The sequence below is a fragment of the Hemicordylus capensis genome, chromosome 8 (genome assembly GCF_027244095.1).
Source record: "Hemicordylus capensis ecotype Gifberg chromosome 8, rHemCap1.1.pri, whole genome shotgun sequence".
Classification (NCBI taxonomy): Eukaryota; Metazoa; Chordata; class Lepidosauria; order Squamata; family Cordylidae; genus Hemicordylus; species Hemicordylus capensis.
Window position 1 is genome coordinate 3,584,695 of NC_069664.1, and position 16,037 is coordinate 3,600,731.

General features: G+C 48.9%; 1 protein-coding gene across 2 annotated transcripts; it reads right to left on the reverse strand.

Annotated features, from left to right (window-relative positions):
* Positions 1 to 3,676: 3,676 nt before the first annotated feature.
* On the reverse strand, positions 3,677 to 12,342 carry LOC128333500 (protein NYNRIN-like). 2 transcript variants are annotated; one of them, XM_053268980.1, is made up of 3 exons: positions 11,960 to 12,342; positions 10,582 to 10,866; positions 3,677 to 9,884 (listed from the first exon to the last, which is right to left on the reverse strand). In XM_053268980.1, exon 3 carries the CDS (start codon positions 7,303 to 7,305, stop codon positions 3,682 to 3,684), a length of 3,624 nt encoding a protein of 1,207 aa, XP_053124955.1. In that variant the 5' UTR covers positions 7,306 to 9,884; positions 10,582 to 10,866; positions 11,960 to 12,342; the 3' UTR covers positions 3,677 to 3,681. The 2 variants fall into 2 exon arrangements, with proteins under 2 accessions (XP_053124955.1, XP_053124954.1); XM_053268979.1 differs by having other exon boundaries at positions 3,677 to 10,866.
* Positions 12,343 to 16,037: the final 3,695 nt, after the last annotated feature.

Genomic DNA, 16,037 nt, shown 5'->3' on the forward strand with positions numbered 1-16,037 from the left:
TCCCTCTTTCCTCCCGCAGGAGGAGGAGGATGCCCCCCCCGCCAACTCAGCTGCCCCGGAGCGCCCTGGCCCGCGCCCAGCTCCAGGCCGCTCTCCTCCTCACCCTGAGCCCGGGCAGCCAGGCTGCGACGTCTCCCGCTGGTCCTGGGAGCGGGCGCCTGCCTGCCTGCCTGCCTGCCCGCCTGCCGCCGCCTCCTTCCGCCCCTTCCTGCTGCCAGTGCCTGGCCGACGCTCCTCCCTCCGGCCAACGGCGGAGCGGTTAGGCGGGGGGGGGGTTGGACAGGGGGGAGGGGGGAGGGGCGGGGCCCAACTCAAGGGAGGGAGGGGGAGGGAGGAGGGGCGGGGCCCAGCTCGAGCCACAGGGAGGGAGGGAGGGGGGAGGGAGGGAGGCGGCCTACTGCGTCAGGGACGTGGGGGGCTGCTGCTGCGGTGCCGCGGGGTGGTGGTGCTGCTGCAAGAACAGGCAGGGCTGCCGCAGCCCCAGCACCACCTCCCCGCGTTTCCGAGAGGCGAGCTGGCCTTGTGGTAGCCAGCGTGACTTGTCTTCTTGGCTAAGCAGGGTCTGCCCTGGTTTGCATTTGAATGGGAGACTTGGTCTGTGAGCATGGCACGATCGTCATATCAGCGGCTGGGGCAGCTCTGGGAAGAGCATCGAGGTTCCCAGTTCCCTCCCTGGCAGCAGCATCTCCCAGAGAGGGCTGAGAGAGACTCCTGCCGGCAACCTGGGAGAAGCCGCTGCCAGACTGGGTAGACAACAGGGAGATAGATGGACCCGTGGTCTGACTCCGTCTGTGGCAGCTGCCTGTGTTCCTGTGTCTCAGCAGGGATACCAACAAAGCGCTTGGCTGGCTTTCTACATGGAGACAATGTTCCATGCAGGAGCAACGTAGGAAGCGGCCTTCAACTAAGTCAGACCATTGGTCCCGTTACCTCCATAGTGCCGACACTGACCGGCAGCGGTTCTCCTCCATGGTTCCAGGCAGGAGTCTTTCCCAGCCCTTCCTGCAGGAGATGCTGCCAGGCATTGGCGCCGGGGACCGTCAGCACGCCAATCCTATGGTGGACCCGTGTCTGGGCATCCTAAAATGAAGGTCAGGGCATGCCTACGGAAATGCACGGCTTGCCTTCTTGTAGCAGTCACCCCAATGATTGCATCTATCGACGTGAGGGGTATGACCATGAGGAGTGGCGTGGCCATGGAGCATGGCTTTCAGGGTAGGGGTGGCTATGGAGGTGGTCATGGAGTGCACCTGCACTTCTGAGTTATCAAAGGAATTCAGCATCATCAGCTTGTGGAATTCTCTGCCACAAGATGTGGTGACAGCCAACAACCTGGATGGCTTTGATGTGAATACCCGGGCTCGACTTGGGTCCTCAATTAGCCAATCAAACAGACTCAAGGGAATCAATCAGAGGCTTTTAATTGCTTCGCGACAGCAAGGTAGACAATGTAGCTCACGCATCACATTGAATACAATGAGTTACAGCTAGAGATGTTCCTTTTATACAAACAACAACATGAATGCAAAAAGGCTCTTGATCCTAATGCACATAGCAACTGTGACCTAACCCCTTTCAAGCACGCATGCGTGACTGGACTATCGTCCATCAGGTGATTTCCCTAATATGGTTAGATCCGCTCTTTCTTCAGCGTTAGCATTTCAAGCGTTTCTCATGGGAACCTAGCTTGGTTAGCATTGCAATTGCTACTATGCGAGCTAGAGAGATAAGAGTAGTGGCAGCTATTGTTAAAGCAATGTTGCAGAGTTTGTGTCCTTGGGCCTTGCTGAGGTTTCTCTGAGTTAGAGCTTTTTAAGTTTCTAAGCAAAGGAGTTTCTTTGGTTTACTAACAAAATGGAGTAGCTTTGGTTTACTAAAACACATCAATTCCCCCCTGAAACAATTGGATCATCCTGAATCTTCAGGATGCTTCAGGATGCCCTCATTAATGCTTGTAAGGGTACAGATGTGTATTTAGGTCCCAAACTGTGATGGGGTCTAAAGGCTTTCATAAACAAGTGGATTAAAGTTGGAATGCATTGCAAGCAGCAACATGTGATTATCAATAAAAGACAAATACATACGATAATTATGATTATCTTCTGTGCCCACAATCCCCAAATGGGTAACCAAGAAGTGAGCCATGTCCATATATCCATAGGGTTTTCCTTTCCCATGTTATGCCATATTTGAAGTTGATCTTTAAGATTTTGAACATGAGCAGCGATGGATCCAGTCTCATTGACATAAAAACAACAAACCTCGCCTAGAACTGCGCAAGCTCCTCCCTCTTGAGCTGTGAGAATATCTAAAGCTCTACGGTTTTGCATGACTACTTCTCCTAATGAATTTATCTCTGTGCCCATATCAGTTAAGGCTAACAGAGTCTGGTTAAATGAGAGTTCGATTTGTCTGGAAATATTTATTATAGCTTTTTCTAGTTGATTTACTCCTAACCTAGGTAGTATGGTTCTTGTCCATTGATGGCACTTTGTGTTTCGTGTAGCTAAAGGATTTGGAACATAATTGATTTTGGCTTGTCTTCGTGTTCTGTGTAACAAGCTTCCAAGATTAAGAACTTGTGATGCATTAAGTGAAGGTTTCACATAAATGGTAGGTGCTAAATGGGCTGGTGCACATCTGCCTGTCCATCCTGGGGGTAATGCACGATAGGCTCTGTTCCCACAGACCCAATAAAGGCCTGCAGGTAAGGCAACAATTAAGTTGTTTCCTGAACGAGGTAAATTGACATAATGGCTACACAAACCCACAATGTCTTTACCTGCATTGCTAAACAGATGCTTCCATGTTTTTGACCCTTTCTCTGGATAAGCACATGCAATAGTCACCCAGATGTCAAACCAAGGCATGTGCGTGTTAAAACTAGAGCCTTCACAAACATGATCAGTTTGGTTTGCCTGTTGACAAAGGCCAAGACCTTTTGTAAGATATATGGAAGAATTATAAAGGTTCAGGGCTTTTGAAACAGTGATCCACTCTGAGTCTGTGAAGTTAAGAAAAAGAAATTCTCTAAGAGAAGTAGGTATTCCTAAATCAAGAGGAATATGAAAACACTCTAGCTCGTTCTCTCTGTGTTGAGAGAACCATGTTCCGTCCGTGCTGTTAAAGGACACTATGTGTGTACAGCTGTGGTAGGGATTCACTCCCAAAAACTTCCCTGTACCATTTCTATTTTCAATGCAGATAGGATGTAAGCCGTGGCTTGAAAGCTTAATATCCGGGATACCAAGGGCATTTCTGTTGAGAGTTTCCCTTTTAGTGTATCCATAGCGATTATAACTAATGCTTCTTCCCTGGAAGTGAATTGTTTCTCTGTGTTTTCCCCAAGACCAATATGTAGTGTAATTTGAAAAATATTGGGGCTGTTCTGTGGTTTGTGGATAAGTAATCCACCAGCCAAGTGTGACTGGAATGGCCACTACGTTTAAAATATCCCCTTCTGTGCTTGCCATGTGACTGCATAGCCAGCAGTCATTTAAGTTGGCAATGTCAGCTAAAGTCTGTAAAAGTGGAGCGTGTGGGTGTTGAATTGACCATGTACACAAGAAATAACATGACAAACACCAAAAGAGATACATCCTCCCTTTGTACAGAAAATATTAAAGAAAAGGGGGGGGGGGATAAAAATATTGTTCTTTGCAAGAAAAATGTTTGGGAAAATTAAAAGTGTCCTTCATCCATTGCTTCCCACACTGCCAGAGTATCTTCAAGGGAAAGAGGCTCCGGTGGGGGTTTTGGTGGTGGCTGTTTGCGTAAAGTGAGTCTCAGGTCTCCACGCTTGGTCACTGCCCAGTTGTTGTTGTTGTCTTCTGGTTCCTTCGCTGGGGTAGGCGTGAATCTCACTCGGGTGTGATGGGTCCAAGTCTTTGATCCAGAGAGACGAACTGCAGTTTGGGTCACTAGGAGCACTGTAAACGGGCCCGTCCACCGTGGATCAAGGTTAGGCTTCTGCCATTTCTCAAGGTACACCTGATCGCCTGGTTGGAAAGGGTGTTGTGGTCCCTCTAGTGGCGGCCGTTGCGTTGCCTGTAAATGAGAAGAAAGAGAAGACAAGGCAGCCGCAATGCCAACTACATGTTGTTTCAGCAATTCTTCTCCCCTGACATGTAAGTCAGATACATCAGCAGATAGAGGATTTAGAGAACACACTCTCCCGTACAGAGCTTCAAATGGTGAGAGCCCACTACGTCCCCGCGGTGTGATGCGCATGCGAAAAAGGGCCAGAGGCAAGGCGTCTGGCCATTTTAGCGATAGTTCTTGACATATCTTCCTCAGGTGTGTCTTCAAGATCCGATTTGAGGCCTCTACTCTCCCGGAAGAAGTGGGCCGCCAAGGTGTATGTAAATGGTAGCGAATTCCCAAGGCTGTGGCTACCTCCTGTATGACTGTAGAGGTAAAATGTGGTCCTTGATCCGAATCTAAATGTCTAGGCAGTGAAAATCTCGGTATAATGTCTTGTAGAAGCCTCTTGGTGACTTCCTTTGTCTTGTTTGTCTTACAAACAAATCCTTCTGAGCACCCAGTGAAATTGTCAATAAACAATAGCAAGTGTTTATACATTCCAGCTCTAGGCATGTCAGTGAAGTCTAATTGCCAAGAGTCACCTGGGGCTGTTCCTGTCCTGAGCAGAACGCGTGGTCTTGCTCTCCTTGGTGGAGCTGGATTGTTCTTAATGCAAACCACACATGCATTGACAGTGGTGGTTACCATTGCTCTCAATTGAGGGTGGTAAAAATATGTGACTAAAAGCTCATATAGTCTGTCCCTTCCCAAGTGTGTCGTAAGATGGGCTTGCTTCACTAAGGCCATGGTGGTGCCATATGAAAAAAACTGTTGGCCTGAAGTATGGACAGCTCCATTCTCAGTCTGAGTCCATTCAGTGTTTTGCAAAAGGTCATTTAAAGTAGACACGTCCTCTCCTGTCATTGGGAAAGGGTGGTCCTGAGGCTGAAGCAAAGGGAAAGCTGGAATAAGTGGTAACATAGATAGTGTGGGTGGGGGTGGCAGCAGAGCTGCTGTTTTGGCTGCGTGATCTGCTCTGCCATTGTCTTGGGCAATCTCAGTGTCCTTTCTCTCATGCCCTGGGCAATGCATAACTGCAACTTTGCTTGGCAAAAGTATAGCATCTAGAAGTTCCAAAATCTGGCCACCATGCTTTATTGGTGACCCATCAGCGGTAATGAACCCTCTCTCCCGCCAGATGGCGGCGTGGGCATGTACTACCGAGAAGGAATACTTTGAATCAGTGAAGATATTGACTTTCTGGTCCTGGGCTAACAGCAAAGCTCTAGTCAAGGCGATCAGTTCTGCCAACTGAGCTGAGGTCCCAGAGGGTAATGAGTTAGCTTCCACTGTAGCATGTATGGTAACAATGGCATAACCAGCCCTCCTGACCCCATTGTCCATAAAACTGCTCCCATCTGTATAAAATGTGAGATCTGCATCTGATAGTGGAATATCAGTCAGGTCTGGTCTGGCTGAGCAATGATAGTCCAGAAATTGCTGACAATCATGCAAAGGAGGGTCTGGTTCTGACATGTTTTGTGGTAAAAAGGTTGCTGGATTTAATGCAGTGCAGTGATGAATGGAAAGTTCTGGAGATTCGATAAAAATGGCTTGGTACTTAGCCATGCATGCAGGTTTCAGCCATTGGTTTGCTCTGTTCTCCAGCAATGTAAGAACTGAGTGTGGAACATACAGTTTAGTCTTGGAACCTAAAGTGAATTTCAGATCTTCTTCCAAAATGACAGCCGCTGCGGCCAGGGCCCTCAAGCAAGGAGGCCAACCTTGGGCCACGCCATCTAGTTTGGAAGAAAAATATGCAATTGGGCGATGATCTTTGCCCAGGGTTTGTGTAAGTATCCCAGATGCTGTTCCCTGACACTCAGAAGCAAATAAGTAGAAAACTTTGTTGTAGTCGGGCAGTCCAAGTGCTGGCGCACTTGCAAGAGCTGCCTTTATTTCCATGAAAGCAGATTGGCAGTCTGCTGTCCATGTAAAGCTGTCATTTTCTCCTCCAGAAAGTGCATCATACAGGGGTTGGGCTAAAGCTGCAAACCCATGAATCCATTGGCAGCAAAAATTAGCCATTCCAATGAATGAACGCAACTGACGGCGATTGGAGGGTGGGGCTATTCTGCAAATGGCCTCTTTTCGCTCTGGCAAAAGAGACTTCTGTCCTTGGCTGAGTAAAAGCCCCATATATTTAACTTGGGGTAAGGCCACCTGCGCTTTAGATTTTGATGGATGAAAGCCTGCATCCGCTAGATGGAGCAAAAGTGAAGTGGTAAGGATCAAATTGAGCTCCTTTGAGGTTGTGGCTAGGAACAAATCGTCTAGAAACTGCAGCAACACAAAATCCTTGCCTTCCTCGCCTTCTGGGGGTGTCCACCTGCCCAATTCCTCCCTCAACGCATCGCTGAACAAATGGGGCGCGGAATTTAACCCTTGTGGCAGACGAGACCATTGGAGCCCGACTTTTACATGCGTTTTCGGGTCGTGCCTGTCTAGTGCAAATATTGGTTGTGATTCTGGCGCTAAAGATATGCAAAAAAAAGCATCCTTCAAGTCCAGAACAGTAAAACTAGTCATTTGTGGTGGCACAGCTGTCATTATAGTGTGTGGATTTGGCAAAATTGTGTGTAGAGGTTCCACACAGGCATTTACTGCTCTTAGGTCTTGTACCAGGCGCCATCTACCGTCTGGTTTTGGAATGGCAATGATCGGGGAATTCCATGCGCTTTGGCTGGGAACTAAGATTCCATTGGCTATGAAGGCATCAACAATTGGTTTTAATCCCTCTGCGCCTCCCTTCCTTAAGGGATACTGTGGTATTGCAACAGGCTGGGTGTTTGGTTTCAATCGAATTGTCACTGGTTGGGCATATTTTGCTTTGCCTGGCACTCCCTCCTTGGCCCACACTGTCTCTGGTACTTGTAAATCAATTAATGGTGCAAGCATGGGTGGGAAAAGACCCATCACTCTAGCTTGAACTGCCCAGGTTTCTGAATCAGGAATTTCCATGGTGATTTGGTCTGGGGCGAAAGATAAGGTAGCCCGCATGGCACACAATAAATCTCTGCCCAATAGATTCACAGGGCACTGAGGCATGTGCAGGAAGGAATGTTGTCCTTGTGACCCTGCGCATTCAAAGGGTATGGCTTCCAAAAAGTGATGTTTTGCTGAAGCACCCGTGGCTCCTTCCACAAAGGTGGAACGGCTGCTTGGGGTAGCCCCTTTTGGAGTAATTAAGACTGAATGAGTGGCGCCGGAATCTACTAACATTGAAACAGTCTGAGCATTTGCTCCAGAGCCCACTCTGCAGGCCACCAGGGGTTCTGTGGGTGAAAGTGTTCGGCAAGTCGCCAATACAGCTGTTTCCCCCGGCCTGTCCTATCTGGAGTTCCTTTGTTGATAGGGACTCTGGGGACTAGACTGGTAGGGCTGCTATTGGGATTGGAACTGCTGGCCCCCCTGCTGCTGGCGTTGAAATTGTTGTGGTTGAAACTGCTGTTGCGGCTGAAATTGTTGGAACTGCTGCTGTGACTGGAAATGCTGCTGTGGCTGGACAGCCAAGGCTGTCTGCCAATAGGGCATTTGCTGCATTTGCTGTGGAAATGGCTGCGGTCCTTGAAACCGGGTCGGACAGTTCCGGACCCAATGGTTTGGATTTCCGCAATGGTAACAATATGGAGATCCCTGTCGAGGGGATGCTCTTCCCGGCCCCTGCTGGGCCCCCTTTCCTCGACCAGCATATAGGATATGTGGTTTACTTCCTCCTACTTTCTTCTCCTTCTCCTTTTCCTTTTCTTTCTCCTTCTCCCTTTCTTTTTCTTTCTCCTTCTCCCTTTCCTTCTCCTTCTCTTTTTCTTTCTCCTTCTCCCTTTCCTTCTCCTTCTCTTTTTCTGACTCTGGGTCTGGGTTCTCTCTCTGTGTATAGACACGGTAGGCTGCCTCCACTAAAGAGTCGAGAGCCATGGTCAAAGGTGCATCTAACTTATTCAGTCTCTTTCTAATGTCCTGTGCACTCTGAGCCAAAAATGCTGCTCTCAAAATATGTTCTGCTTCTGGAGATTTAAGGTCCAGGGACGTGAATTGGTGAAGGCATTTTTCAAGCCTTTCCAGAAAGTCATTTGGACCCTGAAAGGTCTGACGAAGTCTGTTCAGATTTGTATGTCTAGGCACACAAGTGTTGAGAGCCTTCAGAAAGAGCTGGCGAAAAGTGTCCAAAGCGGCATGCCCAGCTTCAGTATTTGGATCCCAGTTAGGATCCTGCAAGGGATATAGTTCTGCTGCTGCAACAACTGGTGTCTGACGGGCCCCCATGTTGGTGGCTAACTGGGTAGCTTTCTGCAAAAGGAGGCGTCGTTCCTCTGCTGTAAGCAAAGAGCCAGCCATTTGCTGGATATCTGCCCATATAGGCTTGTGAGTAGCAAACACAGACTCAAAGAGACTAGAGCAGGCTACTGGGTCTTCTCTAAGTGATTTAGTTTGCAGCTTCCAATTCATTAAATCTGCAGATGAAAAGGGAACATGGACTAATGTTCGGTCCCCTGTGGCAGTTAAAGTTTCCCTCAATGGGGCTAAAACTGGGACTCTGCTGCTGCTTTTACTCCTAGTATGCCAGGCAACGGGGCTGATTTTGGGGTTTGTAAGTGAGACGGTACCGCTGTTAATAGGCACAATAGCTAAATCCAAGGCTTCCAAATCTGTCTTTAAAGGTTGCAACGGTGTTGTTCCCAAATCAACCAAACCTATGCCCGCCCCCGTTCCCAAAGGCGTCAAAGGTGTAGGAAGTGGCCCCAATGTATCTCCCCCCTCTAAGTCAACCAAACCTATGCCCCCCCCCTTCCTGGAGAGGGTGCTCTCTGTACATCTGGTACATTGGGAACTGGATGCAGCTGAGGCTGGGGAATAGGTTGAGGTTGTGGTGGGGGTGGGGGTGGGTAAATAGGTTGAACACAATCATCTTCTGGGCATTCATAGGGCTTGGGATAGGGTGGAGGAGGGGGAGGTGTGGAAGGGGTGAGGGGAGTGGAAGGGCAAGACTGTAAGGGAAATAGTCCAGAAGAATTCCCTGCAGGCATTAGCCCACAGTCCATGGCCAACAGAGGTCTGCACCATAATTCCATGAATGGCTGAACATAACAGTGTTCTTCATACTTTCCATTTTTTGAACAATATACCAACAATTCTAAAATTAAAGCTTGATCAACACTTCCTGTACGTGGCCAGTAGGTGGTGCCATCGCCAAGCCGATAGGTTGGCCACACTTCTATACAGAGACCTTTCAACATATATTTTTTAAGAGAATTGCTCTCCCCTGTGAGGATCTTCCAATGCTTCAACACACATTCCAAGGGTGTGCAAGAAATCCTTTCAGATTTCGCGTGCTTGCTATTTCTGCTCCCCATGGTCCACCCCCTAGCTTGCTTGTGCTTGGGTCGTTTATTTTTGACTCAGCCTCCTCTCCTTCAGACTCTTTGGCTGAAATTGCCCCCCCCTCTCGGGATTTTGGCTTAAATTGCCCCTGCTTGGGTAATTTTGCTTTCTCCCCTCTTCTCGGGATGAAAGAATGCCCCTCCCTGGGCTTTCCCCCCCCCCTTTTGTTCCCCTACTTGGGCTTGGGGTACTCACCAAAGACGTCTCTGGATTTCTTGCCTCTCCCTCAGGCTCTTGCCTCGATTCCCAGATGTAGCGTGTAGTAACGACTGACGCGTCCCAGGGCCACGAGAAACCTCCTCAGACAAAGGCTGTGGTGCGCGCTGGTCCTCGTTGTCCCACGACGGGCCAAATCGTCCACCCAAGTTACATCCGAGTCACGGCACCAAATTGATGTGAAGACCCGGCTCGACTTGGGTCCGCTTTTAGCCAATCAAACAGACTCAAGGGAATCAATCAGAGGCTTTATTGCTTCGCGACAGCAAGGTATCCAATGCAGCTCACGCTTTACATTGAATACAATGAGTTACAGCTAGAGATGTTCCTTTTATACAAACAACAACATGAATGCAAAAAGGCTCTTGACCCTAATGCACATAGCAACTGTGACCTAACCCCTTTCAAGCACGCATGCGTGACTGGACTATCGTCCATCAGGTGATTTCCCTAATATGGTTAGATCCGTTCTTTCTTCAGCGTTAGCATTTCAAGCGTTTCTCATGGGAACCTAGCTTGGTTAGCATTGCAATTGCTACTATGCGAGCTAGAGAGATAAGAGTAGTGATGGCTATTGTTAAAGCAATGTTGCAGAGTCTGTGTCCTTGGCCTTGCTGAGGTTTCTCTGAGTTAGAGCTTTTTAGCTTTCAAAAGAGAGTTTCTTTGGTTTACTAACAAAATGGAGTAGCTTTGGTTTACTAAAACACATCAATTTCAAAATCCCCAGAATGATTGCAATAATAGTTCCTTTTCCACAGTAAAGCTTCGAACATTGGAGCAAGATTCCTCCCCCTGTTAATATGCCCTCCTTGTTAATATGCCCTCACCTCGCCTTCTGTGTGCTACCATACTTAATCCTTATTACCACACATTTTAAAGTGAAAAGGAGGAAATGAGACTCACCCACAGAATATTGTGATTTGGGATTCAATGAAAGGCGTGCCTCCTTATCGTTTTAAAAACAAGTTTCTCTGCTTGCATGGTTTTGTTTCTTGGGCAACCAGAAGCCAATAACCCAGGGGGAGAGGGCAAGCTACATACATGCACAATAAAATCCACCGATAAAGGCAAGGAGCAGGACAGGATCTTACCCTTCGCTTTTCCTTTACTGATGTGCACAGTTTCTATGGCGACCGACAGTCCTCCACCCGCTCCATGCGGGGAAAGCTCCCATCCCACCGATTGGATCTATTAGCATGACAAGCACAATTCTGATCAAATCAGAAGCAGCTTGTAGAAACAGCCCGAGAAGAAGGGGGAACGAGCACAATCTATAGAAGTATTAAAAAGCTAGAGTAGCACTCAGGCTGTACCTCTAGCAGCATGGAAAAGACTCACTGGTGACGATTCTCCGTGAGTGCCAAAGACTTATTTAAAATCAACATGTTTGGACGGAATAAGACTTGAGTTAGAAAGAGAAGGAACTAGTTTCTTTGCTTCTGCTTTTTGTTTGGGAGTGAAGTGAACGCTTAGTAGTGCTCAATCACATGCAGCTACGGCAAAACCGAAGACTTCTTCATTGATTTCCGACCCGTGAAGCTTTTAAAACCGTATAATTCTGAACAAACAAGTATCCTGATTACGCTAGTACTTTTACATATCTCTGAGACTATTGCTAACTATTAGCCTGGGAATGGGAGAGGAGGGACAGTCGCGCCTTAAAACTTCTGTCTGCCACAGAGAAGCACCAGTAAAGATGGTACGGTGGTTGGAAGCCGCCCATACGAAGCAAATGGGGAGGGCTAAAAGCTTGGAGGGAGGCGGTACTTTAAGATGATTGAGCAGTCTTGTAACGTTAGCAGCAGTCAGCCAGGGCCTGCTGCACTGCCCTTGGCGGCGGCGCTGCCTGGCTCAGTCAGAGAGACTCTCTCGCGGCGAGAGAGGAGAGACCAGAGAGAGACGAGCCGGGCAGAGAGAGGCAAGCGGGCAGGGTGTTGGCAGTTGGCGAGCTCTCGCCACCGCCGCCGCCGGGGATACGGGGGCCGGGGGCTAGCTACACTAGCGCGGGGGCTAGCTAGCTACACTAGCGCAGGGGCAACTCACCTGGCCAGCCTGAGTCTGCCCGGCGTTCAGACGGCCGCGCCCAGGCCATGCAGCAGCAGGCGCGGCGCGCGGGACTCCGAATGGGAGACGGGGGGAGAGACAGACACTTGCGGTGTACAGACACAGACAACAAGCAAAATGCACCTGCCCCTGCCGCCCAAGTTAACAACACTAGTGTCTACACCAGCAGTTAATTTTTCAAATAAATAAATATTTTATTTCATCATCACACACACACCTTATCCTCTGGTTTGATGAGGCAGGCGGCCTCCCTCCTTTTGAATCCTTCCTCTGAGTCCATCCGTCCTTTCCTTGTGCCGCGGCCCGCACAGCCCCCAGGCCCAGCCAGAAACACAAACGCTTCCGTGCGTCCCTCCCAAACTCTGCAGTCCATGTGCAGGTGGCGAGAGGAGGACACGCATGCGCGACTGGCGGTGGGGCGGGGAGTGAGCGGAGGCGGAGCGAGGCAAGCAAGCCCGCCCAGGTCAGGAGGAGAGGTCCGTCTCCGTCTCGTCGTGAGTCAGTCAGTGTGATAATGATGATGATGAATGATTGAGTGGCAGCAAACTTTAGGTGCCCGTGTGCAGTGGCGGGCGGCGCCGGAGCCAAGCGGGCGGCGATGCCAGGACTGCTCTGGGAGGAGCGGCTTGACTGCTGCTGCAGTGCGCAATCAGCGCTGCGCCTGAGCGATGCAACCCCCCCTTTATAATTATTATTATAAAATAATAAAATTTTTGGAAAACAAGGGCGATCGGCAGGGGCACTTTGGCGCCCCCCACGTGACCTCCCAAAGTGGCGACTGGGGCACGTGCCCCCAATGCCCCCCCCATAGCTACGCCCATGCTGAATCATTAACCAGCAAGCCTGTAAACCGTACTCAATGCCATGCGGTGTGGAGAGCTGATCCCGCAGTTCAAGGATCTGTTGATATCTAGAGCCCCTTTCCATATATGATTTTATTTTGTGATTTTTTTGCTGGGGTTCTTGCTCAATAGGCCATCAAAGAATTGTGGCTTGCACCATGGTGCTCCCCCTAGTGACAGCTTTGCACATAAACGCTTAGAGAAAAATAGTCCAGAAACCCCTTGTCACATCTTCCCCACTGCAACCCCATTGGCCCAAAATGAGGGAGAAGGAGGAGGCGTCAGTGACTGCAATTCAGGTGGAATATGGACATCCCCTGCCAGGAAAACCCACTGCAGTGGTAGGCAATTTGAACAGCCACAACCCTATCCTGATGCATTAAAACACTCATCAAGAAACTCTGTACTTGTGGTTTCAAGCCGCTGCCTCACACTGTTGCACTTTTCAACACTTTAACCAGCGCAAATCTCTTACTCCAGAAAAGGCCCAGGACTGGAATGCCAGTAACTAAAGCCCCATTCAAAAGTGGGCCTGGAACAAGGAATGGATTAACCCAAAACACCACACTGCCTGCCTCAAAATAGCATGTCGGCCTTCCCTTCTCCCCACCCAATACCTTTTGCTAACAGCTCTGTACGTTTGGAGGGCTGGCGTAGCTGAGCAGAAGCCACATGTTGGCAATGCGACTCCCTCGTCCGGACGTCCTGTGCCAATGAGAACCTGTGTACCCCTCTGGGATGCCTGAGGTCCTTGCGGGAGCTGAGAAACTTTGGACTGCTGAGAACTCTTCTCCCCATCCCTTACTTGGAAGTTATTTTTCACACACGGGGCTTTTGAAGCCCTTTCACTTGCATCTCCTCCAGAACGGGGAGACGTGAAGCTCGCGCGCAACGTGTGTGTGCACAAAAGGGTCCGGCAAGCCTTTTGCACTTAAGCGGGAGAAGGGGCAGCAGGGAGGTATCCTGCCGCCCCAATTACTACAAAGAATACGCGCGCTGGAGGAGGGAAAGCGGAGGGAGGGGTAAGTAAAACTTCCCCCTCCCTTAAAGGAAACACACACACCCCCAGTGCCGGACCGCAGCTCTGTGGTTCCGTGCACACCCCTACTATCAATGTATTTTACCCTAATTCTTTACTGTCATGTTGACTATTAAATAAACTGTATTTATTCTAAAGAAATAAATTGCCAAAATTGTCTCCTTCTAAAACAAAATGAACAAATATGTATGGACTTTTCTTTACAGCTTTCTCTGGCAGGGATCTACTGGTAGGGATCCACTGGTAGGTTCCGGAATGGTTTGTAAGAGATTGGGAAAAGAGTTTCTTGAGAAAAGAATTACTTCATAAGAGCAACAGAAGGTTTCCTCCCTAAATTGGGTCCAGGAGCCTAGCAGACATTGAGGGAACAAGTTCATCAAGTCCATACAGGACTAAAATGTGCAAATTAAGAACACAAAACTCCTATGCCAGCCTATATACCTACTAGAAAACGCTGACATGGCTGTATCTAAAAAGCATTAGGGGATGCTAACCCATAATAAGTGCAGTTCCCAAAGGCACTTACAGCAATCAGTGGTGTAAGGGCATGGTCTTAAATGCAGGGAGAGTCGCTTCTGGCCACCATGCAAATGCAGCACTGGCCAGCCACCTCCCGAATGAGGCCGCCCGTGACGTCAGACACAGCGGAGGGAGTGTTGCGGCTGCTAGGCGCAGCCCCTGAGGGGAGGCGGCCCGGGTTCTTTGAACACGGTTGCCCCAAAGTGGCTACGCCCCTGCTGGTGTCAACATTTTCTAGTAGAGTTGAGGTTCCAGTTTGAGTGTTTTTAGGATTCTTTGAAGATTTCAATGAGGCCACATCATAACTCACAAGTTGGGATCAAAGCAGGATGAAACCTGAGTTTCCCCATTCCATCCGACGAAAGGTCAAATATGCCATTGAGTCGGTGTCGACTCCTGGTGACCACAGAGCCCTGTGGTTGTCTTTGGTAGAAGACAGGAGAGGTTGACCATGGTCATCTCCTGTGCAGTATGAAATGGTGCCCTTCAGCATCTTCCTATATCGCTGCTGCTTGACAGAGGTGTCCCTCATCGTCTGGGAAACATACCAGCGGGGATTTGAACCGGCAACCTCTGGCTTGCTAGTCATGTCATTTCCCCGCTGTGCCATTAGGTGGCTTAGGATCCACCCCACTACAGGCACTAAAATATAAGGCCAGTGATATACTTGGAGATTTGGAGAATTAAACCCCCTTTCCATGAAAATTCTCATTTGCATACCCATTTTAAATGCAAAACAGGTAGAAATATGGCATGATCTCTCACAATATATAGGATACATTCATATTCTAAGCAATACTCAAGGAAACTTAAAAACCATCTATCCACATCATTTTTCTTTTGAAACAGAAACTTTGAAAATCTTCAGTAAATCTTTTGAGATGCTTTCCTAGACATCGCTGCACCCAGATAAGCCAAGAATCCTGGGCACCATATCTGAGATCTGAAGCCCTATGGCTTATCTTATCTTATCTTATCTTATCTTATCTTATTTATTTATTTATTTATTTATTTATTTATTTATTTTTACATGTTATATCCCACTCTTCCTCCAAGGAGCCCAGACTACATACTTAGGTTTCTCCTCACAACAACCTTGTGAAGTAGGTTAGGCTGAGAGAGAGAGTTACTGGCCCAAAGTCACCCAGGTAATTTCATGGCTGAATGGGGATTTGAACTCGGGTCTCCCCAGACCTAGTCCAGCACTCTAGCCACTACACCACTCTGGCTCCCTAATGATCTGCAACATCATTCAACGTCATTCAAGCCTAAAGAACAGCTGGTCTTGTGGTAGCAAGCATGACGTGTCCCCCTAGCTAAGCAATGTCTGCCCTGGTTGCATATGAAAGGGAGACTAGAAGTGTGAGCTCTGGAAGATATTCCCCTTAGGGATGGGGTCACTCTGGGAAGAGCAGAAGGTTCCAAGTTCCCTCCCTGGCAGCATCTCCAAGAGAGGGCTGAGAGAGAGATTCCTGCCTGCTACCTTGGAGGAGCTGCTGCCAGTCTGTGGAGACAATCCTGAGCTAGATAGACCCATGGTCTGACTCAGTATATGGCAGCCTCCTATGTTCCTAAGGCATCAACTTATCCCAATTCGTTGATTAGCCAGAGAGAAAGCGTGCATGTCAGGGGTAATGCTTGGCTAGGATGCTTTCCCATTACAAACTTCATCTTCCTCCTCCTCTTCTTCTACTTGGCGTGGAGACAGTGTATGGAGGAGCCATCCGTCCAGTGGGGCTGCCTGAGACGTGGGGGAGAGGAAAGTGCCATCCTGAGGATCTGCCAAGGAGGACAGCGAAGGAGGGTCTGAAAGGCAGGCAAAGCAGGAACCTCTCTGAAGCTCAGCCCTGCATGGGACCCTGAGCACTGGGTGCTGGCACAGAAAGGGTGTGAGA

Excerpts from the sequence above, each read along its gene's own strand:
- LOC128333500 (XM_053268980.1), bottom strand. The coding sequence starts at position 7,305 with ATGTTAGTAGATTCCGGCGCCACTCATTCAGTCTTAATTACTCCAAAA.